At 43.5% G+C, this 27,995-nt stretch overlaps 1 protein-coding gene across 1 annotated transcript in view; it reads right to left on the reverse strand.

Annotated features, from left to right (window-relative positions):
* The window catches only part of VAT1L (vesicle amine transport 1 like), a 1,074,333-nt gene that overhangs the window by 813,178 nt on the left and 233,160 nt on the right, over positions 1–27,995 (reverse strand). Inside the window, exon 3 of the mRNA XM_086945100.1 lies at positions 10,348–10,563. Coding sequence (XP_086801226.1) covers positions 10,348–10,563 — 216 coding nt within the window. The remainder of the gene's footprint in view (positions 1–10,347; positions 10,564–27,995) is intronic.

Below are 27,995 nucleotides of genomic sequence, written 5' to 3' on the forward strand. Positions count from 1 at the left end.
GACCTTATAAGTGTTTAGTTATCTAGCACAATATCCTTGGTGCAGCAACATCAAGTGTTGCATAGCCAACAGGTCTCTCCTTTGGGACCTTATAAACGTTTAGCCATGCAACAGTTGGTGTTGTTTCACTTAAGGATATTGTTCTGCATAACTAATTACTTATAAGGTCCCAAAAGCGAGACATATTGGCAATGCCAATGCTTGTCTATCTTGCTTTGGGTCAATGTCTGTTGATAAAAAATAAGTCCCAGTCCTCAAAAAGAAGACGTTGCACAGAGCAAACATGCAAGAGATTCGCAATAGGTAATTTTCGGATCACAAACAGTTAATGGTATGCAGATCATACTTTTTAAAGATGCGGTACTCAATAGCAGAAATGTTAGCTAAAATTTTTAAGAATTAACTCTAGCTCTTGGGTGTTATATATGTTGTTCTAGTGTTTACTACTCTGTACACAACAAATGATAATGTTAACCTCTTAAGTGTGTGTGCAGGTCAATGGTCGACACACGCACAACCTCCCCAGTGCGTCAGTTGGCCACTGGCCGACACTGTGGAGCGCCAATGTCTCATGGCTCATGGAAGGACTAACATTGATACTTGTGTGATCAATTTGTGTTGCGGGCACTAGGCCCAAGCCCACAGGTGGTGTCGCGTTTTTATCAGGATAAGGGGGGAACACTGGGAGGTAGGACGTTAGTGAATCCCTGCACATTCCTGCAGTTGACATCACAGAAATGCAAGGAAAATGTATGTTTTTATTCAATGTTTCACATTTGCAGGGTATTCTGGGTAAGAAACCTTTTGGGGAGCCACCTTCCTGAATTCCCCTTGATGTCTACTGTTCTGAAATGTCTAGGTTTGATAGAGATCCTTACATGGTTGCCCACACCAGGACTAATTAGTACACCTATCATAGTTAGCATTATCTCCACAATACATTTTGGGCCCTTTCCTGCCGTGGGCACTTGGCCCACCCACACAAGTGGCGTAGCATTTTTAACAAACGGCCTGGGGGAAAAGTGGATGGCAGGAAATGTGTGCATGCCCGGTCACCCCACAACTTACCCACACAGAAACGTGAGTAAAATTTGACTTTTTACCTAAATGCGAGGTTTGCAGGTGATTCTGGGTAAGAAATCATTAGGGGGTCCACATGAGCCACACCTCCCTTAACTTCCACGGGTATCTAATTTTTAGAAAATGTCTGAGTTTGGTAAATTTCCGTAGTTGTCGGCGAACCCGGGACCAAAAACGCAGGTCCCGCCTTGGCAAAAAAAGGTTGTTTTGTGACAGATCATTTTTATGTCTCCGCAATACGTTTTGGGTCTTTTCCTGTCACAAGCACTTGGCCCACCTACACAAGTGAAGCCCCATTTTTCTCTGGAGACTTGGAGTGATGCTGTGTGGTAGAAAATCAGAGCCAGCCTGCAGATTCCAAGAATTTGCCTCACAGAAATGCAAAGAAAATTTGATTATGTTTTAGGCAAAGTCTGATCTTTGCACGGGATTCAGGGTAATAAAACCTGGGCCCACATTACTCAATAAGCGCATATTCAATCTTTGTGCTGGGCACACCTTTAAAAAGGTGCATCCGGTGCAAACAATTAATATGCACCCTATTAAGATGAATGCGCTGCCCCCAGGGCGAACCCCTTTTACCCCCACCAGAAGGCTGCCATTAGGAGCTGCACTGACAGTGCACCACCTTTTAGGTGGTGCATTGTAAGTGCACCTCCCGAGGGCTCCTTTGCTTCTGTACCCACGTCTGCAATACGCGTGGGTGCAGAGGTAAAAGAATTCCCTCATTTGCATGGGGCACGCCCACATGCAAATGAGGGAATGCAACCTGCAGATAGCGCTGGCACTTTATGTGTGCCACCGCTATTAGTATTACAGAAGGGGACGTCTGCAGCCCCTTCTGTAATAGAAAAGTGCCTGTTGCCCCCCTGGGGCACTTTAGGTAAACGGCCCCTGGTGAGAGCCACGCAAGTCTCCCCACCCTAGTGTCTAGTTTTCAAAAATGTGCTGGTTTGGTAGATTTCCCTAGGTGCCAATTGAGTTGAGGCTCACAGTCCACAGATAACCACATTGCAAAAAAACACATTGTTTTTCAGAGGAAAAATGTAATGTGCCTATGTTGCATTTGGCACCCTTTTGTATCACAGGCCTACACACAAAAGTGAGGCACCATTGTTCTTCGAAGGCTTGAGGGAATGCTTGGTGGTAGGAAATTTGTAGGTGCCTGTAGTTACCAGGAATTTGCCTCACAGAAATGCAATACAAATGTGGTTTTAAGGCAAAGTTTGAGCTTTGCATGGGATTCTGGGTAAAAAAAACAGTGAGAGCCACACAAGCCCCCCCACCATGGACTCCACCAGGTGTCTAGTTTTGAGAAACATACTTGTTTGGTAGGTTTTCCTAGATTCTTCCTGGGCAAGGGCCCAAAATCCACATCTCCCACATTGCAAAAAAACATTGTTTTTCAGTAGAACAATGCAATTTGTTTAGATTGTGTTTCGTGGCTCGGACATTTGCCCTCCCCACACAAGTGAGACCATGTGGGAATGCTGGGTGGTAGGAAATGTGTGCCTGCCTGCAGATTCCATGGCTTTTCCTCACAGAAATGCAAGGGAAATGTATTTTTAGGAAACATTTGAGCTTTGCTCGGGATTCTGGGTAAAAAAGCTTGGGGAGAGCCATGCAAGCCACCCCACCCTGGACTCCCTTGGGTGCCTGGTTTTCAAAGAAGTACTGGTTTAGTAGATTGCCAAGGTGCCGGCTGAGCTGGGGCCCAAAATCAATAGCTAGCTGTCTTGCCATAAAACTTGCATTCTGCTGGGTGTAATATGATGTCGCCTAGGTCACGTTTCTGGGTGATTTGGGCTGCACGCGCAAGGGCCAGCCCCACAAGTGGAGTACTATTTTTAATGAGTGACATGTGGGAATGTAGAATAGTAGAACATTTGTTATTACCAACTGAATATCTCTATGTGTGTGCCTTTCAAATGTAAGCAAGTGTGTAACAAAGAAGACATTTTACTGAAACTCATGCCAGTACAGGTACCCATAAATTCAGAGATGTATAAACACCCACTACTCCTAAAATCAGTATTTGGTGTACATTTCAGAAATACAGAGTATTTCCTCATATACTTTTCCCATTCTTTATAATTTACCATTTGAATTGCTGTACAGTTAGCACACAATTAAAAACCATTGTAAGGTCCAGCTCGGTTGTTGACTCTGGGTACCTCAGGTTCTTCAAGAACCTACAAGCCCTATGTATACCTTCAACCAGAATGGCCCAGTGGCGTAACGGTATATTGCTTTTAGAAATCTGCCATAGTAAGAAGTTAGAGATGCAAATGTAGATACAAATGGCAGTTTTTTTCAAATTAATTTCAATAGCATTTTATTTGAACTGTTACTGTTTATAGGACAATTTTACGGATCACAAATGGTCCCCTGCAAAATTCAGAATGTTGTCTAGTTTTCAGAAATGTATAGTTTTTTGGGATCCACCATGGGTTTCATACCGGTTTCTACCACAAACTGGAAGGAGGCTAAAAGCACAAACAATAGGAAAAATGCGCTATCTTCCAGTAAAATGCCAAAAATGTGTAAAAAAAAATGCTGTTTTTGAAATCAAGTCTGCCTGTTCCTGAAAAGCCGGGAGGATGTTGATTTCAGTACTGCAAACCTTTTGTTGATGCCACTTGCAGGAGAAAAACAGACTCTTTCTTCAGCAGCACTTTTTCCCGTTCCCCACCCCAACAAAAAAAAAAAAATATTGTCATATTTGGCTAATTTCTCAGTCTCCTCCAGGGGAGTCCACAAACCCTCGGAACCTTAAAAATCCAGAGTATGTTGGAAAAAGTGCCCAGATTTGGAGTGGATACCTTATGTGCAAAAGAAGTTATGGAGCTCTAAGTGCAAACTACCCCAAATAGCCAAATAAGAGTTCAGCACTGGGGGGGGGGGGGGGGGGGGGGGGGTGGAAGCCCCAACAGCTGATGAGTTAATCAAACATGCACAATCTATTTACATATCAACTATGTTTCGGGCTCATGCATTTAAAAATGTGTGTAATACATTATGTATGCACCCTTGTAAATATTAGAAGACATTTCCACCTTACACTGTTGCTAAGCCACTGTCAGTTATTGGTTTTGTAAATGAAACCAATGTGTTGTACGTCAGAATATCTAACCTAAGTATTGTATCCTAATTATAAAATACACACTTATGTTCTCTTTGGGTGAAGACTATTTATTATAACCTCCAACGTGGCAATATGTTTCTTTACAATATTTAGGACACAACATGTTAACATATGATATTTAGTCCTCTTAATTTTGGTCCCATACCAAACCAAAGATTGCTGTTTGATTCCCATAGATCATTAGCTTTGTGGTATTTTGTGCCAAGGAGTCTTAAAGATGAGCACCGGAAACAGTTTACAGATGAATACTTGGCCGTCTTCCTGCTAAAATCAGCAGACACTTCGGGAGTGTATTCTATGTCAGCGTAGTCGGCTCATTTGCATTCAACTGAAAACTTTCATTGTTCCAACTGCTTTTTCTCAGGTGATTTATTTGAATCAACTACTCGTGTATTTGGAGCACATTAGCTAAAGCACCTCTGGCCTGCTCGCCTTTGAAGAAAATTGGCACAATGTATGCAATATTTGAACTCTCTACAGTCTGCAAGAATGTCTGGCGGACATCCCCATTGCTGTCTGAGAATAGGCTTTTAATTAAGAGCTTGTTGGGACAGGAATGCCGCCTGCATGATTTGCAGGCAAGAGAATCTTCTTCGACTGTACCCAGTTTTGAGTTTCTCTCTCGTTCTGAATGGTTATTTTGGTTTCAGCACAAGCCAATCATGGGGGAGTACTAGGAGTCTCCGTGGCTAGGTACTGTAAAGTGGGCTATGTAGTCCGGACAGACACTCCAAGTATGCCTTCTGGTGAGAGTGGAACTAGTGTCCCCTCCCTGATTGTAAATTAGTTGCAGCATGAAAGTTTAGTGGCAGAAAACATATTTCCCTGATACCTGCAGTGGTCAGTGGCAGAGGCGTCACTAGGGTTGGTGTCACCCGGTGCGGGTAACTCATGGTGTCACCCCCTCACGACTTACCGCATAGACCTTCTCCGCTCCGAGCTCGCCAGTGGACACATTTGGCAAAAACCCGGACCAGAACACCCTATCAAAAATTGTGCCACATTACGCCAGGTGATTTCCCTTTTCTTTCTGCATGATTTAGGTAAGCCTCCCACATAATGTGGCCCACCTCTGCTGCATAATTCCAGTGGCCCTAACTACGAGTGGCATTAGGATACTAAATGGTCCCAGCCGAGGTGAAGGGCAGTCAAGGTACTGGGGAGTTGCTTGGTAATGACTTACAGCCGCAGCTGCTGTGTAACTATTTTCTAGTTATATTAATTTTAAGGATGTTAACCTTGTGTGGATAGCCTGGAAATCTCCTTGACCTTTGTTTGAAATCCTCTGAAATATAGGCACTCCATCTATTCATCTTCTAGTCTGTATGAATCCCTGAAATTGGAGGAGTTGGCATAAGCACTTCACGCTGAGCATTGCATAGCCCTATACAAATACATTCTGCATTAGATGTCAGAATCTATGGGCGACATGAAAGCTGAAGCCAGGTTTCACTCATTAATAACAAGCAAATATACATTTCTTATTAAAGCTGGTTGGTTTATCATAGCTCAGATCGCAACGTGTCAGAATATTGTCTCAAATCTACAAAACACAATATGAAAACTATTGGTAAACAAATTAATAATGAAACTCTCAAAATAGTTTGAGCCGACAGTTGAATTGTTATGGAATATAGAATGCACGTCACTTAACCTGGAATGCTTCTAACAACTCCCTCAACTTCCTACTACCTTCTGACTCGTAGAGATGTTCCTAACACATAAACAAATTAAAAGCTATTTCCTCTTGCCTCTATCTTTCTTGTTTTGGCCTTCTCTTCCCAACTTTTCTTGCTCCTTTCCCAATCCTGCTCATTAACTTCCTGTTGCTCCTTCCCTCTTGCAAGCTACCATCTCTACCTTTCCTCACCTCCCCTTACTCTAACGGCTCCTAATTTTGACATCATGTCTACACATTCACCTCCTGTCTACCCATGTCCCCCGTCATCCACTAGCAATAAATTACTCCAAAATCGGAAATGACAAATTTTAGAACATTCCTGTGCCTGCAGATTTAAAAAGGAATGACATTTAATGTTTCATGCAATGTTTCCATTTTTGCGTGCTCCAGCAGCTAAATTACAAGATGTAGGAACAGGATACTTCGTTCCTAATCCGGATTTCACCAAATTTTGTGAATCTGGTAAAACTGCGTAATTCCCTATCTGCCCAAAGTTCGATCCCTGTTTCCATGTATTTGTAAACGCTTAAAAATACTGGACTATGTTATTGTTGTGATACACTTGACGGCTGGCCGGTCGATAGTTGTGCATATGGGAGATTAAAAAAAGATTTCCAAATGAATTTACATATCTGCAAGTGTGGAGATCTGTTAATACAGCTATGCTAATATTTTCAGGCGAATATATACTTTATTGTATGTGTCTCCTTAACACACTAAGACACCACGGTGCGAGCACTGTACACGTTTATGACTTAAATAAAGGTGAAAATATACTAATATCTGAAGATCAGGGGAGTCTGGAAGGGTTGGGCGGGGCTGAGGGGCCTGTGACACTGTGTTATGGCCTAGACCCACTTTGAGGAAAGACCCGAGAGCGGCTGCAAATCGGATGGCCTTTTCAACCTTCAAATCCTTGTAAGCGACCGCAACCAATCCCGAGTCTATCAATAGGAGGTGGTTAAATATAAATTATGTTTTCTTTCGTAACTACAATTACTGCTTTTAAACGCTTTGAATTATGGAAGTCATAGTATAAGGCGTACTTGTGCACATGCTGGCACCGAATAACAGATGTTTATTTTTTCCCATCCCTCTTGAAGATAAACGTCTGCGTGCCCCCGCTAGGATTGAGATGTGTGCCCTTGGGGCCAAACACCTTGCAGTGGAGTCCTGAGTCAATCGGCTACCTGATCTTGGTGGTATGAAGCGCTCTGCCCAAGATCAGACAGTGACAGCCTCCGGTAGCCATGACTTCACTTAAGCTGTGTGCTGGTGTCGAGCCAGTCACACAGGTCTCTCTAATTTAAACAGCATGGACGCGGCCTCCCGCATTCCCCCGTGATAATAGCTCACGATCACACGATATAGTCAAGTATGTGGGAGCGGGTTTTAGAAAACATTTCATCTCCTTTCTCATGGCTCAGATAGGGTGGCCAGGTTATTCCTCGCGGCTCCCAGCCTCTAGCCTTTTGACCCAGGGGCAGTCAGTCTCTCTCCACTGATCCCCTACTTTAGCTGTAAGTAAACGTCCCTCCACCCCAGGCGGATCAGAGCGCATTCCTCCTCCTTGGGGGGTGAGGCCGCAGGGTTCCTGCGGGTGCTCGGCGCGGCTGGAACAATAAGAAAAGCCGCCGGGCAGAGGTACCTGCCTGTGACCCTGTGTGCAGGCCAGGCAGCCCTCCCTGCGAGGACACGGGCACCCGCGCCCCAAACCAGGAGCAACAAGAAACAGTTGTGACGACTAAACACTATAGAAAGCAGGACACATTTACAAGACGTTTGCATGCGCTCAAGGTCTCGAAGACAGAAACAGATTTTTTTATATGCACACTCATACAAACAAGAATGCACTGCACACACGCACCTTTGAGGTTGAGGACATCAGCAAAGACTCACACAGCTGGGCCACGATACTCCGAGCGCGGGAACAGGGCCCAGCGCTGTAGAGTCAGTTCACTGTTCGCCCCCTTGCTGCCGCAACACTAGACGTCAATAGACGTGACGTCCAGACGGGCCGAGAGGGGTGACGCCGGCGCACGTAAACGTGCAGCACTTTTGTTTTGGTCCGTTATGTAAAGTTGTTTCAGGCCTCCTCCGAGGGCTGCCGCAGTAGGAATGAGTTGGCAAAAACCAGGTCGGCGTAAGGCCTTGATTGCTCCCGAGTCCTTGCAGTTTGTAGACATTAATCCTCCTGATTATAGAGCAGAGGCGAGGCTGCAGAGCTGTGTTACACAGCGCAACCAGATTGGTGTCACCCCATGGGAGGGTGTCACCCGGTGCGGGCCGCACCCCCCGCACCCTTCCTAGTGACGCCACTGGTCAGTGGCCTACAAGACTTGTGAGTAAATTATATGTTTAATTCAGGATAACTGGGTCCTGTTTGTGTGTCAATTTGCATGCATGTTGACCTTCAATGTATTCCAGTAGTCTTGGAGGGTATGTGTGTCATGTTGGCCTATTAATACTACAGAATCAATGTTGATTCTGTTGTGTGGGTACTGTATACAAATCAGAGGATGAGGTCACCTTTCTGAGGGGCAGCTGTGTGTCTGACTTGGCTGAAGTCAATGCACCAAATGGTAGAATGCTCTAGAAATCTTTTACGGAAGAGTCCTGGAATCAACTGAGGATGTCTGGAAGAACTACATAAAGAGTGCCATTTCCCACCACCAGCACAAATTAAGCACTGGTTACACCTGTGCCTCTCCTAACAGCATGGTTTCATGAATTTCACAGAGGGTAGGGGTCTTGTTACAAATAGTCAAAACACTCTTTTCAAGAGTAGGAGTAACTTTCCCACAGAATTCTAGTAACCAAAATACCGAGCCTTCATAGCATCCGAGTTCTAATGTAATTTAATTGTTCGCTATCTAATGTTTCAACACACACCAAAGACCTGACTGTCAAAATAATTTGCAGTCATAAGTGCAACTTACGACAGCAAAAAGTTAAAGTTCAATTTGCAAATCCAATTCACAGAATAATGAGTACGGGGATTTTCTACCCATAATCCAAACCACAGCCGTGTAAAATCTCCAAGTATGATGAATGTTCAACTGCTGTAAGTGTAAGGTTAGGGGCTGCAGTAATGGGATGGGGAGAAGGGGGTGGGTGGCATTGTGAATGTGAGGATAGTTGATAAAAGTGTACATTTGTGGGTATTCACTAAGGTTCTCGTGGTTTTAAAATATAAATGTAAACAATTACTGTTGCAAGGATCCTGCTCATACACAGAACTGTGCACAGAGACCTAGGACATCAGTGAATTGTGGTGTACCAGAAACTCACCTCAGTACCTAGAAAAACCCCACCCAGCTAGCATCAGTGTCACATTAGCTCTTCATCCCATAGCAAATGGCACGATGTAGGTCTAGAGATTTCAAAAACAAAACCTTTTCTCTTTTGTAAACTTTCGTGAAGGCTAACTTACAAAAACAGCTATGCAGTGTCGTGTGCAAAAGCATCAAAAGGTAAAATGGCATTTAAACTCCTAATAGGCCATGCTAACATAACATGCTTGCAAAGCGGGCCTCATGTCCATACTACATTACTAAATAATGCTGGAACGATAGTACAAAGTGGGTCTGAAAAAGCCACAAACCGCTGTATTTTTCAACAGGTGGAATCCAAACCCTATTCTCCAAGTGAGCCTATTTCTCATGTGGAGAATAAATAGAAAACATTAAGCATATGTAAATACAAATGTCTTTCAAATTTACTGCTGCAAATCTATACTGCAGACTATCCTAAGGTGAATGAGAACCTGAAAACAGATGACCAATGTAGATGTTCAAGATGTAGTCCTCCAGTTTGTGTGAATAAGGGAACAATGGGCTATTTTGGAAAATCATAATCTGCAATATGATAAAGTCTTAATTGTTATTCTGTAAATTGGACCCTGAGCCATGAGGCCCACATTTCTCAATAAAATGCCACTCTCCTTTACACCAGGACATGCAATTAATTTCTGAGGTATGTGTTGTTTTTGATGTGGTCTGTTGTTTCTAATGTCAAAAGATATCTGACAAAAAATTTAACTCTATATTAAGACTTGCCAAGAATATCTAGAATTATAGATGGGTAACAGTGATTACCTGTCAACATTTCAGGCTTGATATTTGGTCCTTGATATTCTGTGCTATCAATATTCTAGTTTAAATATTCACAGTGTACACCACAAATGAGAGCCTTGCATAAGAATACAATTGTTACTATGCTAAATGTATAGTAATACAACTGTCCCACTTAATAACTTGCTTTCAAAAATATCACCCTCATTTTATTTCTCCATATTTTGGTTTTAAAGTAGAATGCTATACTTTAAAATTTTTGTTTTGAAGTAGTTTAATCCTTGCAAGGGATAGTAAAGCCTTATACAAATATTAATAGATTACTGACAGAAAGTAGCATTAAACACAACAGTAACAATTAGACTTACCACACCGCCACCTGCAGAGTGCACCAGCACAGACATCCCTTCTCGGAGGTTGGCAACCTCGAACAGCATCATATAGGCAGTTACGAAGTTCATGGGAAAGGCTGCAGCTTCCGAGAAGCTCATGTCATCAGGGATCTTGTACACAAACTCCACCGGCGAACAAACCACCTCAGCCCAGGCATTGTAATTCACAAAGGCCATCACTCTGTCTCCGATCTGTAAGCATAAAGGGCAGGCTGCAGTAACTCAGCATATTTGTTTTGTTTTCTAAATGCAATGTAGTTGATATGTTGATAGGAAATTCAATTTCTACAGCTGCTAGCTGGGGCTCAGTATGTACCGATTGATACTGCGTTGACCAAAAAATAAGGTAGTTAGTAGTAATGAGGGATACCTTCCACATCAAGCAAAAGGTGACAGTTGTCCTGCCCCGGAATTAACATCACTTCCGTTACTGGGACTTCCGGGCCTGTGGAGGCATTCCCCTCAGTGAAGTCACTTCAGGTGGTCACATGACCATTTTGGGTCACATATTTTGTGACATCACTCTGGTTACATTCTAGTCACATGATCATTGTCATAAAACATGATTAGGATGCTATCATAACAGGCATGGGCCCCATTGCTCTGTGTCTAGGGCTTTGTCACAGGCAAAATTGCAACAGTCTTGGGGTGCACAGTATGTGGGTCTCTAACAAAGCAAGCCTGGGCTTGTTCAGGCAGCCGTAGTCATGAAATCTTGATGAGCCAGATGGAGGGCTCCTCAGTGAGAGGCTTGGGAAAAACACAGGCAGAACCCCGAGCCCCACTGTCTCTCTAAACCATTTGTCTTATCTTAGACGGTGCATATTTGACTTAAAAAGGTCTTTTGTTAGAAACATCTGGAAAATTCATAATTGAATCAACACTTTGAATGAAATGGAAACAAAGGCAGATGGCTGCTACTCACCCTCTCTAAAGTGGGCCTATCGCATAATTAGCAAGCTTTACTAAGTATGAAATGTCATCCCAAGGCCACACACAATCAGAAGCAGCCATCTGCGTGGAAATGGAACCTAAATGCAGATGGCTGCTCCCCCTCCACAAAGTGGGGCCATACATAATTAGCAAGCTCTACTAAGTATAAAATGCGACCCAAAGCCACACACACACACACAATCAGAAGCAGCCACAAAACCCTTATTTTAGGTCAGTTTACAGAGGGGCCCGATCAACATGGAGAAAAGATTTGAGCTGAATTGCGGGGAGCAACCGGACGAAACAGGACAACTGGCACAGGTAAAAACAATGATAGAATATATCATCTACTTTTTTTTCTATTCAATGTGTTGCATAGCAAAACCCAGTTTCTGTTTTTCAGGGTCTGAAAATGTCTGATTTATTTATGGTTTAAAAAAAACGGTGGGTGAGCTTGTAGTTGGTCAAGGGCGTAGCTTGGTCAGTAAGGCTGAGAGATGTGAGCTTCAGATTTTTCCAACAATCACGGTGTCACATAATGTTACAATATATTATATGACAAAAGCAGGGTGCACAAAAGGGGCTTAAGGGGCCATGGAAAGAGATAGGAATGTGGATTGGTTGTGGTATTAAGTGGGAGAAAACACATTATTTTGTGAAATAACCAACATATCTTTTATATATTAAATATTAAATAACAATCTTTTCAAACAGAGAGAGGCAGAGTGTATGCAAAAATTCCTGGTGAAATCCAGGAGACACCTCACCATACATGACTAAAAGCACCTGTCCCCAACTATTTATCACAAAATACATTTATTAGGGGGGTGTAACACCCCAAACACTCCCCTAAAGCTATGCCCCTGTAGTTGTTAGTTGTGAAAATGCAAATGTGTTTCAGTGTACCCCCAATGCCCGTTGACAAGGTAGCTCCTGGTAATATCCTGTAATTTTTAAAGTGTGTGTGTAAAATAGAGGTATCAGAGGGATAGCTATTTCTTTTAACTGTGAGGGCTCAAAGACCTCAGTTGTGGTTTATAGAATAGTAGATAGCGGAAGCAAGTTGTTTGTTTCATTGAGTTGCATTTGCTTATGAGACTGCAGGCTGTAGCTCCAAACAATTGAGTTTTAGTGGGTGGTAATTTTAACTGTACGTATGAACCTATTATGGGATTGGAACTAGTCATGGGGGAGGAAGCCATAACCATTCGGGTCCCTCAATTGGTAGCAGGTCCATCAGTCGTGTGTTATAAAGCAGCTATGCAAATGCTACATTATACGTTACACATGGGCAGATGTGTATGCACAAAGAAGGAGAAATCGTCCCTATACACCCTACACCGACACCTCCTCGTCAGGAAGCGACATGTCCAATAAACCATCTTTCACTAAAGGTCAAGTACCCAAGAGAGGTCCTCCTACCACCCATGAGGGAACTACTAGAGATGCAGTACCTACAACATCAACAGATGTGAATACCGCGTAAGTGTCTTTTTTAGAGCAAAGCCCGGCACAAAGCGACGACCCAGGAGGGGAAAAGGATCCTCCAAATACAAGAAGCGTGACCACAAAAACAAAAGAGAAAGAGAAGAAAAAACCCACGGGCAGGAACACTTAGTTATCAACATCTCTGATTACACACTTACAGATGAAGAACTCACAGTGCTGCAGAAAGGGACGTCCTTTGTCCTCACAACCCAAACGAACTTGTTAGAACTTGAGGTCAGCTTTTTCAAGTTAATGCGGAAACTGAGGCTACGACATTTCTTTGATAACATTTCACCCAAACCATTGACTCAAGAACCAGATCAATTGAAGGGTCTACAACCAAAGAGTACTTTTATGGCTCCCATGAGCCACAAAACGTTGGATCTATTCGAGACAATGGTAAAACAAGATCTCAGCAAGATTAAATGTGAGACCAAGAAGAAAAAAAACATCACCAATAAAGATTAGAGTTTATTGAAGAATCTTGCAAACAATGAAAATATCACCTGTGTGAAGGCAGACAAAGGCGGAGGCCTAGTCGTTATGAACACTACCATGTATCAGAGTAAGACAGCGGAACATTTATCAGACATCAACACCTATGCTCCTTTGGATTACAATCCTACACAAGAATATTTAAAAAAACTTACAGTCATCATCTTAAAAGCTAAGGATAACGGAGTGATCACCAAAAGAACAAAGAATTTTCTGATCAAATCTAACCCTACAAGTCCTACTTTCTATATGATGCCCAAGGTGCATAAGAATTGGTTCGATCCACCTTTACGTCCTATTGTCTCAAATAAAAACAGCATACATGAACCCACAGGTCAATTCATTGACAAATATATGCAACCTACAGTGCAATGCATGTCTACTTATATCAGAGAAACTACTGACTTCTTAACGAGATTCAACATGTTACAAATGGAAACCAAAGAACAATTGGTGCTCTGCACAGTGGATGTTAAATCCTTATATACCTCAATTCCACATGGAGCCGGGATTGAGGCGATGGAGGAAGCAATACTGACAACAGAATATGATTTGCCTTTTCAAACTTTCCTTATGGAATTAATTGTATTTACATTATACCACAGTTATTTTAAAGTTGACAACATCTGGTATCAACAACTGGTTGGAACGTCGATGGGCAATTGCGCAGCCCCAGTGTATGCCAACATCTATATGAAATCGTACGAAGAACACAACGTGCTGAATGACCCTCTTTGGACAACGAACTTAAAAATGTTTGTTCGTTATATCGATGACATCTTCATTCTATGGAAAAACAGTAAAGAATCATTGGAAAGAGCATTATTGGAACTCAAGACGAAGGACGAGAGAATAAAGCTCGCATGGGAAATATCGGATACCACCATCACTTTTCTTGATGTACGAATTAATCTACACCCAGGAGGTATAGAAACGGAAATGTACCATAAAGAGACAGATAGAAATAACACCCTGCATTTCCAGAGTTTTCACCAAGAGCCATTAAAACAACATCTGCCCGTATCGCAAATGATGCGTGCAAAAAGAATCACATCTGACTCGGAGAAAGCAGAACTAAAGATAAGGGAAATGGGCAACCGGTTTCGAAATTGAGGTTACCCTGACGCACTGATCAATCATTACTTTAACAAAGAAGGGAGGTAGAGTACAACGTAGGATTCCTACTCCACGGGCACTGATAAATAAACAAGAAGAATCCTACTACCAGTGTGTAAAAAAGGAAAAAAGGGGGGAACACTCAGTGTTGTGTAAAATACCCCTCACACACCAACAGGCCCCTTGGTGTCATGCTTCATCATCGGGGTCTTCGCACCCCGCTAAGGGGATGCGGCACGCTACGACCTGCGACTACGCGGGAGCGTTGACAAATTAGACTATGTGTGGTGTGTGTTGAGTGTAAGTGAAGGGGAATAGATGTGAGTGGGAGGTGTAGTGAAAAATTAAAAAGTACCTGGCTAGTGGGTAAAATGAAAAAAACTTTATTTCGTACCCCTGGCTGGTGCTGTTAAAAAATGTGCAAAAGAACGAGGTTTTTTGTCTTAATTAGGGACAGAACCTCTGGTGTGCGTCGACATGTTTCGGTACTGGTGTACCTTCTTCAGGACGGGGCACAACTCCCAACCCTACTCACGTTTTTCTAAGGAAAATGGGTTTATTTTAATTTTTCTAAAAAGTGATAACACTCATTAAAGACGGCTACAATGTGCCTACAGCGGTTCTCTGGATCATGTAATTACATGTCCTGAAAAAAAGAAAAAACCATTAGGTTTGGTTACCATATAGGATTGGCTCAGACAGGTGCAGTCACCTGGAGCCCCAAACAGTTAATTAAACCTGTAAAGGAAAACAGACATACAAAACACACAACAACATATAAGACACATTTAGGGTTTTTTTTGTACTTATTGTCCTTGGACATACTCATGGTGTTTGCTGTCTATTGCCTCATGAGCAAGTCCTGAGCATCAAGGTAGGTAGGTGGATCCACAATCTATAAGGATAGAGAAGTGGATTCAGTGTTGTTGCTTTTACTCACTTTTCAACTCCGCCATACACCTAGACAGGCTGGACTTTGTTTGAAAAATACTCACGAAATCCGCCTATATTGGCCTCCTTCTACCACCCTGTGCTGCTCCGCCGTGAATGAAGTACGGATGAGCTAGGCGGTATATAAAGGAGGAATGGATGTGTTTCCATTGGTTGATTAGCGGAAATGGCAAGTGACCATGTACGGAGGATACCTGTGTTGCCGCCCCCTCCACGCGTGTGGTCTGGTCACATGTAACATGTAACCCTCTGTTATTCGTTCATTGCCGGGTTTGGGTATGTCCAAATATGGACTTTCCGCTCGTCAGCCACTCGCTGGCTGTTGCTGTGACTCGCATTGATCGAGAGCCCATGGGATGCAGCTGCCGCGCGGCTGTCTCTCGTACGCGCATGCGCACAACGGGTTTTTCGGCGCATTCTGCGAGCATGCGCGAAAGCGATTGTCGACAGAGCATGCGCGATGATGTTATGTTATTAGCGCTAGTCACTGAGGATACTTGGTTTCCAGTTTACCAAAATATATCATCATTCAGGGTGCATCCGGTTGTTGAATGCCAGTTAGTTATCTAAACAAAAAAGGGCATTGGTTTAAGTATGAAATGACCATGTCTCTTTCCGTGCCTGCTTTTTTGCTTAATATTTTCAGGGATTCGGTGCACTATATTGGTTGTTTGGAGGGAGTTGTCATTCAGATATACTCAATTCTGTGGCGACTTATTATCTGTACAGAGGGTGGTACATTCAATGGCCCAATGATTAACGTTTTTGGCCACTGGTATAGGTTCCCAGGCTCACACTTAAATCGGAGATTGTTGTTATTCCTGTTATATTCCGGGGGTGATCAGGTGATTTGGCTCCACGGTATATCATCATTGAGTCCTGTGATATGAGTTGCCAGGCGGAACACCCAACGTTGTTCCTTTTGGAACAAGCCTGCTTCCGAGGGTAGTCGTTCGATGACAGTCCAGCGTAGATCGTTGATGCAATGCTGGTGTGACAGAAAATGTGATGCCATCTTGGTTGTTGTTTTCTTGCAGCGTATATTGCTTTTATGTTCCCCTATCCTTATTTTGACGGGTCGAGTGGTCATGCCTACATATTCCAGTCCACATGGGCAAATTATTATGTAGACCACATTTTTCGTATTGCAGTTGGAAAAATGGCGTTGTTCCCATGTTGTGCCATTTCTGAAGGTAAGGTTTTTGCTTTTCTGGGTTTGGTGACAGCAACTGCAATCTCCACATGGGAAATGACCCTGTACACCAGTTACATTGAGTCTTGCCGTCTGGTTTTCCCGTGGTCTAGTGTGGACCACGATGTCCTTTATGTTTTTGCCCCTCCGATGTGCATGCATCGGTTTCTCAAAACTTAGGTCTCCACAGTTCAATATACCCCAGTGCTTATTGATGACCTTTGATACCTGGTTTGATATGGTAGAGTAAGTTGTCACACAGATCGGCCTCTTATTTGTTTCTTTTTCTTGGAGATTTTCTTCTATGAGTGCCTCCCTGTGATTGTTCTTTGCGCGTTTCATCGCTTTTTCGATGGTTCTGGTGGGGTACTGCCTTTGCATAAGTTTAGTTTTTAGGTCTTTTGCTTGTCGATTGAATTCGCTCAATTCTGTGCAGTTCCTCCGTAGTCTCAGAAACTGCCCATACGGCAGATTTTCCCTTAGATGTCTGGGGTGAAAACTGTCGTAACGTAACAGACAATTCCTGGAGGTGGGCTTAAAGTGGGTAGTGCTTTTCAGCCTCCCGTCCTCACTGTAAATGTTCAGATCCAAGAAAACCATCGATGTGTTTGAAACGGTGCTGGTGAATTTTAGATACTCGTTCTGGTTATTTAGCCAGGTTACAAAATTCATGGCGCTGTTGACGTCACCGTTCCAGATGATAAAAATGTCATCTATGTACCGTTTCCAGGTGCCAATCTGGGAACGGTAAGGGTTACTTTCATGTAGAATTTTTTGTTCCTCTAGGTGGTGGACGTATAGTCCCGCTAAGCTTGGAGCAAAAGTACTACCCATGCTCGTTCCGTGGGTTTGTAGGTATAGTGTCTCTTTGTACTGGAAGAAATTGTCTTTCAGGGCCATGGTGATACACTCTACGACCAGGTTTCTTGGTGTCTGGTATTTCCAAGTGTGGCTGAAGAGTACTTCTTCAATGATCTCTAGTGTCTCTTCATGGGGCAGGCTTGTATATAAGCTCTCCACGTCGAGGCTTACTAAGAGCTGTGTGGTTGGATCAAAAGTTTTATCTTCCAGGAGTTGTAGGACCGATTTGGTGTCCTTCAGGTACGTATTTGTTGCTTGTACCATTGGTCTGAGGAAGGCGTCAGAGAATTTTGATAGAGGCTCCAGGATAGACCCAATCCCAGAAACAATTGGTCTTCCAGGTGGGTTGTCGATGTTCTTATGTATCTTGGGGATACAATAAAAGTATGGTATCCTAGGGGTGGGTTGTTGTAGGAAATCAGCTTCCTTCTTGCTGATCCAGTCATGGGCTAGTCCTTCCTCCACCATGCCACCGATCCGTGTTCGAAGTCTTTCTGTTGGGTCACTCTCCAACATTTTGTAGTTCCGTTTGTCGGACAAAAGACGTTGGCATTCTTTGTCATATGTCTCAAGGGTTTGTAACACTTTTGCTCCCCCTTTGTCTGCTGGTTTGATGACGAGCTCGCTGTTGGCCGTTAATTCTCGAAGGGCTTGCTGTTCCTCTCCACTTGTATTGTAGAAGACATTTCTCCCTTGTGTGTTCAGCTTGTTGACCTCTGTGATCACTGCCTTCTCAAAGGTTAGAATCTCTACGGGGACGCCTGAGTCGGGAGGGGTGAAGGTTGACTTCAGCCTCAGACCCGTGTCTGTCTTCTCTTCTGGCAAAGGTTTATCCTTGAAAAAAGCCTGCAGTTTCAGTTTTCTGAAGAAGTCTTGTAGTTCCACATTGAGTTTGAAAACATCAGGTTTCTGAGTGGGTAGGTACCCCAATCCTTTGTTTAGGATATTTTTCTGCATCACTGTTAATGTGATGGGTGTGAGGTTCACCACTAAGTCCCCCTCTTGCTGGTTGATGGTTGATTGGGTAGTGATCCCGTCATGCTCCGAGTTGTTCGGGCATTGGGCTGTTCCTGGTCTTCCCACCCTACATTGTTCCCTTTCCGGTTCTTCCCCCGTGCGTTCTGGTGCGCCCCTAAAAAAGGCTGCTGTTGCCCTCCATAGGGTTGTTGTTGTCCGTAATAACCATCATTGTATTCCTGGTTCCACATTGGTCCGAACTGGAAGGGGTTAAATTGTGGTGGACCCATAAATTGTTGGAAATGGTTTGGTGGTTGGTATCCCCGCCATCCTCTTTGTCTAGGGAACTGTTGGCGTCTCTGTCTCCATCCTCCTCTGCGTTGTCTGTTTCCTTTGTTTCCGCTCGAATTGGAACCTGACGAGCCAGTATCTGAAGTGTCGCTGTCCGCGTCGCTGTAGTTGTTTTTCGAGACATAATCCACTTTTGTGTATGGATATGCACTCTCAGGAGTGAACTTTGCCACATCTTTGGTCAATTTGTTGGTTTTGCTCTGTTTTAAATTGAACTCGAAGTCGGTCATCTGTTGATTTAGTTCCTCGAGTCTGGTTTTCAGTTCTTCAGGTGATATATATGTTTTCAATTGGACCTCAATTTTATTTATTTCAATTTTGAGTTCCTGTGTAATCCTGGCAGCTGTTTTGATTATAAGGACTAACCGATCTGTGTGACAACTTACTCTACCATATCAAACCAGGTATCAAAGGTCATCAATAAGCACTGGGGTATATTGAACTGTGGAGACCTAAGTTTTGAGAAACCGATGCATGCACATCGGAGGGGCAAAAACATAAAGGACATCGTGGTCCACACTAGACCACGGGAAAACCAGACGGCAAGACTCAATGTAACTGGTGTACAGGGTCATTTCCCATGTGGAGATTGCAGTTGCTGTCACCAAACCCAGAAAAGCAAAAACCTTACCTTCAGAAATGGCACAACATGGGAACAACGCCATTTTTCCAACTGCAATACGAAAAATGTGGTCTACATAATATTTTGCCCATGTGGACTGGAATATGTAGGCATGACCACTCGACCCATCAAAATAAGGATAGGGGAACATAAAAGCAATATACGCTGCAAGAAAACAACAACCAAGATGGCATCACATTTTCTGTCACACCAGCATTGCATCAACGATCTACTCTGGACTGTCATCGAACGACTACCCTCGGAAGCAGGCTTGTTCCAAAAGGAACAACGTTGGGTGTTCCGCCTGGCAACTCATATCACAGGACTCAATGATGATATACCGTGGAGCCAAATCACCTGATCACCCCCGGAATATAACAGGAATAACAACAATCTCCGATTTAAGTGTAAGCCTGGGAACCTATACCAGTGGCCAAAAACTTCAATCATTGGGCCATTGAATGTACCACCCTCTGTACAGATAATAAGTCGCCACAGAATTGAGTATATCTGAATGACAACTCCCTCCAAACAACCAATATAGTGCACCGAATCCCTGAAAATATTAAGCAAAAAAGCAGGCACGGAAAGAGACATGGTCATTTCATACTTAAACCAATGCCCTTTTTTGTTTAGATAACTAACTGGCATTCAACAACCGGATGCACCCTGAATGATGATATATTTTGGTAAACTGGAAACCAAGTATCCTCAGTTACTAGCGCTAATAACATAACATCATCGCGCATGCTCTGTCGACAATCGCTTTCGCGCATGCTCACAGAATGCGCCGAAAAACCCGTTGTGCGCATGCGCGTACGAGAGACAGCCGCGCGGCAGCTGCATCCCATGGGCTCTCGATCAACGCGAGTCACAGCAACAGCCAGCGAGTGGCTGACGAGCGGAAAGTCCATATTTGGACATACCCAAACCCGGCAATGAACGAATAACAGAGGGTTACATGTTACATGTGACCAGACCACACGCGTGGAGGGGGCGGCAACACAGGTATCCTCCGTACATGGTCACTTGCCATTTCCGCTAATCAACCAATGGAAACACATCCATTCCTCCTTTATATACCGCCTAGCTCATCCGTACTTCATTCACGGCGGAGCAGCACAGGGTGGTAGAAGGAGGCCAATATAGGCGGATTTCGTGAGTATTTTTCAAACAAAGTCCAGCCTGTCTAGGTGTATGGCGGAGTTGAAAAGTGAGTAAAAGCAACAACACTGAATCCACTTCTCTATCCTTATAGATTGTGGATACACCTACCTACCTTGATGCTCAGGACTTGCTCATGAGGCAATAGACAGCAAACACCATGAGTATGTCCAAGGACAATAAGTACAAAAAAAAACCTAAATGTGTCTTATATGTTGTTGTGTGTTTTGTATGTCTGTTTTCCTTTACAGGTTTAATTAACTGTTTGGGGCTCCAGGTGACTGCACCTGTCTGAGCCAATCCTATATGGTAACCAAACCTAATGTTTTTTTCTTTTTTTCAGGACATGTAATTACATGATCCAGAGAACCGCTGTAGGCACATTGTAGCCGTCTTTAATGAGTGTTATCACTTTTTAGAAAAATTAAAATAAACCCATTTTCCTTAGAAAAACGTGAGTAGGGTTGGGAGTTGTGCCCCGTCCTGAAGAAGGTACACCAGTACCGAAACATGTCGACGCACGCCAGAGGTTCTGTCCCTAATTAAGACAAAAAACCTCGTTCTTTTGCACATTTTTTAACAGCACCAGCCAGGGGTACGAAATAAAGTTTTTTTCATTTTACCCACTAGCCAGGTACTTTTTAATTTTTCACTACACCTCCCACTCACATCTATTCCCCTTCACTTACACTCAACACACACCACACATAGTCTAATTTGTCAACGCTCCCGCGTAGTCGCAGGTCGTAGCGTGCCGCATCCCCTTAGCGGGGTGCGAAGACCCCGATGATGAAGCATGACACCAAGGGGCCTGTTGGTGTGTGAGGGGTATTTTACACAACACTGAGTGTTCCCCCCTTTTTTCCTTTTTTACACACTGGTAGTAGGATTCTTCTTGTTTATTTATCAGTGCCCGTGGAGTAGGAATCCTACGTTGTACTCTACCTCCCTTCTTTGTTAAAGTATAGTTTCTAGGCAGCGCGCAGCTGCGGGAGTTTTCCCTACAGACATACCATATCACACACATTGAAAGACACACACTTAGGTATACCAAAAGAAGCCAGCGGTCCCCCCATAATGGAAGATGAACATGGCCTCACTTTTGCAGAGGACGAGATTGATAAAATTCTAGCAGACAGCAACCTTTTTGAGGGCTTATGCAATCAGGATACAGGCCCACAAACCAACGATTGGAATGAACTATTGAACCTCAGGCGTAACCAAATAAAAGCAGCATTGCATGGGCTGTTCATGACCCAGTACCTGCGTAACAAAATGGCACCACCCGGCCTGATTGTGAAAAACGAACCACTAATTTTCCAGCACGATATGATTTTCAAGAAAGAGTGGTCACTAATCTCTTGGCACTGCTCAAGAGATTGGTTAGTCCTTATAATCAAAACAGCTGCCAGGATTACACAGGAACTCAAAATTGAAATAAATAAAATTGAGGTCCAATTGAAAACATATATATCACCTGAAGAACTGAAAACCAGACTCGAGGAACTAAATCAACAGATGACCGACTTCGAGTTCAATTTAAAACAGAGCAAAACCAACAAATTGACCAAAGATGTGGCAAAGTTCACTCCTGAGAGTGCATATCCGTACACAAAAGTGGATTATGTCTCGAAAAACAACTACAGCGACGCGGACAGCGACACTTCAGATACTGGCTCGTCAGGTTCCAATTCGAGCGGAAACAAAGGAAACAGACAACGCAGAGGAGGATGGAGACAGAGACGCCAACAGTTCCCTAGACAAAGAGGATGGCGGGGATACCAACCACCAAACCATTTCCAACAATTTATGGGTCCACCACAATTTAACCCCTTCCAGTTCGGACCAATGTGGAACCAGGAATACAATGATGGTTATTACGGACAACAACAACCCTATGGAGGGCAACAGCAGCTTTTTTTAGGGGCGCGCCAGAACGCACGGGGGAAGAACCGGAAAGGGAACAATGTAGGGTGGGAAGACCAGGAACAGCCCAATGCCCGAACAACTCGGAGCATGACGGGATCACTACCCAATCAACCATCAACCAGCAAGAGGGGGACTTAGTGGTGAACCTCACACCCATCACATTAACAGTGATGCAGAAAAATATCCTAAACAAAGGATTGGGGTACGTACCCACTCAGAAACCTGATGTTTTCAAACTCAATGTGGAACTACAAGACTTCTTCAGAAAACTGAAACTGCAGGCTTTTTTCAAGGATAAACCTTTGCCAGAAGAGAAGACAGACACGGGTCTGAGGCTGAAGTCAACCTTCACCCCTCCCGACTCAGGCGTCCCCGTAGAGATTCTAACCTTTGAGAAGGCAGTGATCACAGAGGTCAACAAGCTGAACACACAAGGGAGAAATGTCTTCTACAATACAAGTGGAGAGGAACAGCAAGCCCTTCGAGAATTAACGGCCAACAGCGAGCTCGTCATCAAACCAGCAGACAAAGGGGGAGCAATAGTGTTACAAACCCTTGAGACATATGACAAAGAATGCCAACGTCTTTTGTCCGACGAACGGAACTACAAAATGTTGGAGAGTGACCCAACAGAAAGACTTCGAACACGGATCGGTGGCATGGTGGAGGAAGGACTAGCCCATGACTGGATCAGCAAGAAGGAAGCTGATTTCCTACAACTACCCACCCCTAGGATACCATACTTTTATTGTATCCCCAAGATACATAAGAACATCGACAACCCACCTGGAAGACCAATTGTTTCTGGGATTGGGTCTATCCTGGAGCCTCTATCAAAATTCTCTGACGCCTTCCTCAGACCAATGGTACAAGCAACAAATACGTACCTGAAGGACACCAAATCGGTCCTACAACTCCTGAAAGATAAAACTTTTGATCCAACCACACAGCTCTTAGTAAGCCTCGACGTGGAGAGCTTATATACAAGCCTGCCCCATGAAGAGACACTAGAGATCATTGAAGAAGTACTCTTCAGCCACACTTGGAAATACCAGACACCAAGAAACCTGGTCGTAGAGTGTATCACCATGGCCCTGAAAGACAATTTCTTCCAGTACAAAGAGACACTATACCTACAAACCCACGGAACGAGCATGGGTAGTACTTTTGCTCCAAGCTTAGCGGGACTATACGTCCACCACCTAGAGGAACAAAAAATTCTACATGAAAGTAACCCTTACCGTTCCCAGATTGGCACCTGGAAACGGTACATAGATGACATTTTTATCATCTGGAACGGTGACGTCAACAGCGCCATGAATTTTGTAACCTGGCTAAATAACCAGAACGAGTATCTAAAATTCACCAGCACCGTTTCAAACACATCGATGGTTTTCTTGGATCTGAACATTTACAGTGAGGACGGGAGGCTGAAAAGCACTACCCACTTTAAGCCCACCTCCAGGAATTGTCTGTTACGTTACGACAGTTTTCACCCCAGACATCTAAGGGAAAATCTGCCGTATGGGCAGTTTCTGAGACTACGGAGGAACTGCACAGAATTGAGCGAATTCAATCGACAAGCAAAAGACCTAAAAACTAAACTTATGCAAAGGCAGTACCCCACCAGAACCATCGAAAAAGCGATGAAACGCGCAAAGAACAATCACAGGGAGGCACTCATAGAAGAAAATCTCCAAGAAAAAGAAACAAATAAGAGGCCGATCTGTGTGACAACTTACTCTACCATATCAAACCAGGTATCAAAGGTCATCAATAAGCACTGGGGTATATTGAACTGTGGAGACCTAAGTTTTGAGAAACCGATGCATGCACATCGGAGGGGCAAAAACATAAAGGACATCGTGGTCCACACTAGACCACGCGAAAACCAGACGGCAAGACTCAATGTAACTGGTGTACAGGGTCATTTCCCATGTGGAGATTGCAGTTGCTGTCACCAAACCCAGAAAAGCAAAAACCTTACCTTCAGAAATGGCACAACATGGGAACAACTCCATTTTTCCAACTGCAATACGAAAAATGTGGTCTACATAATAATTTGCCCATGTGGACTGGAATATGTAGGCATGACCACTCGACCCGTCAAAATAAGGATAGGGGAACATAAAAGCAATATACGCTGCAAGAAAACAACAACCAAGATGGCATCACATTTTCTGTCACACCAGCATTGCATCAACGATCTACGCTGGACTGTCATCGAACGACTACCCTCGGAAGCAGGCTTGTTCCAAAAGGAACAACGTTGGGTGTTCCGCCTGGCAACTCATATCACAGGACTCAATGATGATATACCGTGGAGCCAAATCACCTGATCACCCCCGGAATATAACAGGAATAACAACAATCTCCGATTTAAGTGTGAGCCTGGGAACCTATACCAGTGGCCAAAAACGTTAATCATTGGGCCATTGAATGTACCACCCTCTGTACAGATAATAAGTCGCCACAGAATTGAGTATATCTGAATGACAACTCCCTCCAAACAACCAATATAGTGCACCGAATCCCTGAAAATATTAAGCAAAAAAGCAGGCACGGAAAGAGACATGGTCATTTCATACTTAAACCAATGCCCTTTTTTGTTTAGATAACTAACTGGCATTCAACAACCGGATGCACCCTGAATGATGATATATTTTGGTAAACTGGAAACCAAGTATCCTCAGTGACTAGCGCTAATAACATAACATCATCGCGCATGCTCTGTCGACAATCGCTTTCGCGCATGCTCGCAGAATGCGCCGAAAAACCCGTTGTGCGCATGCGCGTACGAGAGACAGCCGCGAGGCAGCTGCATCCCATGGGCTCTCGATCAACGCGAGTCACAGCAACAGCCAGCGAGTGGCTGACGAGCGGAAAGTCCATATTTGGACATACCCAAACCCGGCAATGAACGAATAACAGAGGGTTACATGTTACATGTGACCAGACCACACGCGTGGAGGGGGCGGCAACACAGGTATCCTCCGTACATGGTCACTTGCCATTTCCGCTAATCAACCAATGGAAACACATCCATTCCTCCTTTATATACCGCCTAGCTCATCCGTACTTCATTCACGGCGGAGCAGCACAGGGTGGTAGAAGGAGGCCAATATAGGCGGATTTCGTGAGTATTTTTCAAACAAAGTCCAGCCTGTCTAGGTGTATGGCGGAGTTGAAAAGTGAGTAAAAGCAACAACACTGAATCCACTTCTCTATCCTTATAGATTGTGGATCCACCTACCTACCTTGATGCTCAGGACTTGCTCATGAGGCAATAGACAGCAAACACCATGAGTATGTCCAAGGACAATAAGTACAAAAAAAAACCTAAATGTGTCTTATATGTTGTTGTGTGTTTTGTATGTCTGTTTTCCTTTACAGGTTTAATTAACTGTTTGGGGCTCCAGGTGACTGCACCTGTCTGAGCCAATCCTATATGGTAACCAAACCTAATGGTTTTTTCTTTTTTTCAGGACATGTAATTACATGATCCAGAGAACCGCTGTAGGCACATTGTAGCCGTCTTTAATGAGTGTTATCACTTTTTAGAAAAATTAAAATAAACCCATTTTCCTTAGAAAAACGTGAGTAGGGTTGGGAGTTGTGCCCCGTCCTGAAGAAGGTACACCAGTACCGAAACATGTCGACGCACACCAGAGGTTCTGTCCCTAATTAAGACAAAAAACCTCGTTCTTTTGCACATTTTTTAACAGCACCAGCCAGGGGTACGAAATAAAGTTTTTTTCATTTTACCCACTAGCCAGGTACTTTTTAATTTTTCACTACACCTCCCACTCACATCTATTCCCCTTTACTTACACTCAACACACACCACACATAGTCTAATTTGTCAACGCTCCCGCGTAGTCGCAGGTCGTAGCATGCCGCATCCACTTAGCGGGGTGCGAAGACCCCGATGATGAAGCATGACACCAAGGGGCCTGTTGGTGTGTGAGGGGTATTTTACACAACACTGAGTGTTCCCCCCTTTTTTCCTTTTTTACGCACTGATCAATCAGTCTGAACAGAAAGTCAACAACATGCAGAGAGCAGTTCTATTGAAGACACGCACCAAAGACAAACAAAATAGGATGACCATTGTGTCTAAATACTCCACTGTGAGTTACAACTTCAAGAAAGTCATTCGTAGCCATTGGAACATCCTTAAAGCTGAACCTGATTCCAAAAATGCCTTTGATGACCAACCTATTTTTGCTTTTACAAGGGGCAGGAACCTTGGTGAACTACTCAAAATCAAAGCAGACCCTATGGAGATTTTTCGTGGAACCAGATCTTGTTTACAATGTGGCAAATGTAATAATATCATAAGAGGAAACTGTCTAACACATCCAATGAAAGGACATAAAATCAAACTTCGGGTAAACGCTACCTGTGACACAGCTAATGCCATTTATATGCTGAAGTGCCCTTGTGGGAAGGTATATGTTAGTAAAACCACACGGAAAAAAAAGTGAGACTGAACGAACATAAATCCAACATCAGAACTGGCAATGTCAAATCATCAGTAGCGATGCATTTCTCTGAAGCACACCATAACATTTCCTGGTTACAATTTCTCATTCTGGAAGTTATCGAAAAGAAAGAAGGTCGTGGCAATAATCGTTTTTTGCTGCAAAGAGAAAATAAATGGATGTATTTGCTAAACTCTCAAAAACCGTTCGATCTAAATGACCGTACGGAATTTATGTGTTACCTTTAACTAATGGCATTTACAGAGCCTTGGACCTGTGATATGGGATGTAAGGTCCTTTGACTTTACGATCCACGCAAGTATTTTTGGTTATATTACTGTTGAATGTCACTTTTTTTTAACTTTGTTTTCACTCTTTATTTGTTATCACATAGGTCATTGTTGTAACTTTATTGAGACTACCAGCTACTCTGTTGCGAGCTCTCTCGCTATAGTTTCAGGTTGAAGAATCTCCGGCACCTGATTGGCCGACTTCCGATCACGTGATCGGACGTCGGACCAATCAGAGAGGGAGTAACATAGTGGGGATGAAATTGAAATGATATAAGTACAGAGAGTGGCGGCCGTGCGCGGCTGCTTTGAAACACCGTGAACACTTCGTATAGCTGGCGAACTTTTGGGGGAGACGCTTCGCGTCTTAATAGTAAGTTTTGTTTATAAAAAGTGCATTCCAGGGCGACTTTTTAAATGATGGGAGTATGCAATACTTAGTGTGTATAACGCAAACTTTTGTGTATTTTCACAGCCTGGTTGCTTTGAAAGTGAATTGTTTACGATCTGATTCAGTTGACAACTCATTCATGTGAGTGCCTGAGGGCAGCTAATACTTTTGTGTTATTTCACGCAGGCACCTGGGGTTTTCACATATGCACACACAGTTGATTGTATTGTTTTGTTTATTTTGTATGTCATATTGATTACACCATTATTGTACCTTATGGTCCCCGATGAAGGGCCGCATAGCCCGAAATGCATTGGACTGATGAATTAAGAGAATGTTAATTGAGAGGAAATTAAAATCTATAAGTTAAAAGGACATATAAAGAATATCCTACGGATTT

This window comes from Lissotriton vulgaris, chromosome 12 (assembly GCF_964263255.1).
Source record: "Lissotriton vulgaris chromosome 12, aLisVul1.2, whole genome shotgun sequence".
NCBI lineage: Eukaryota > Metazoa > Chordata > Amphibia > Caudata > Salamandridae > Lissotriton > Lissotriton vulgaris.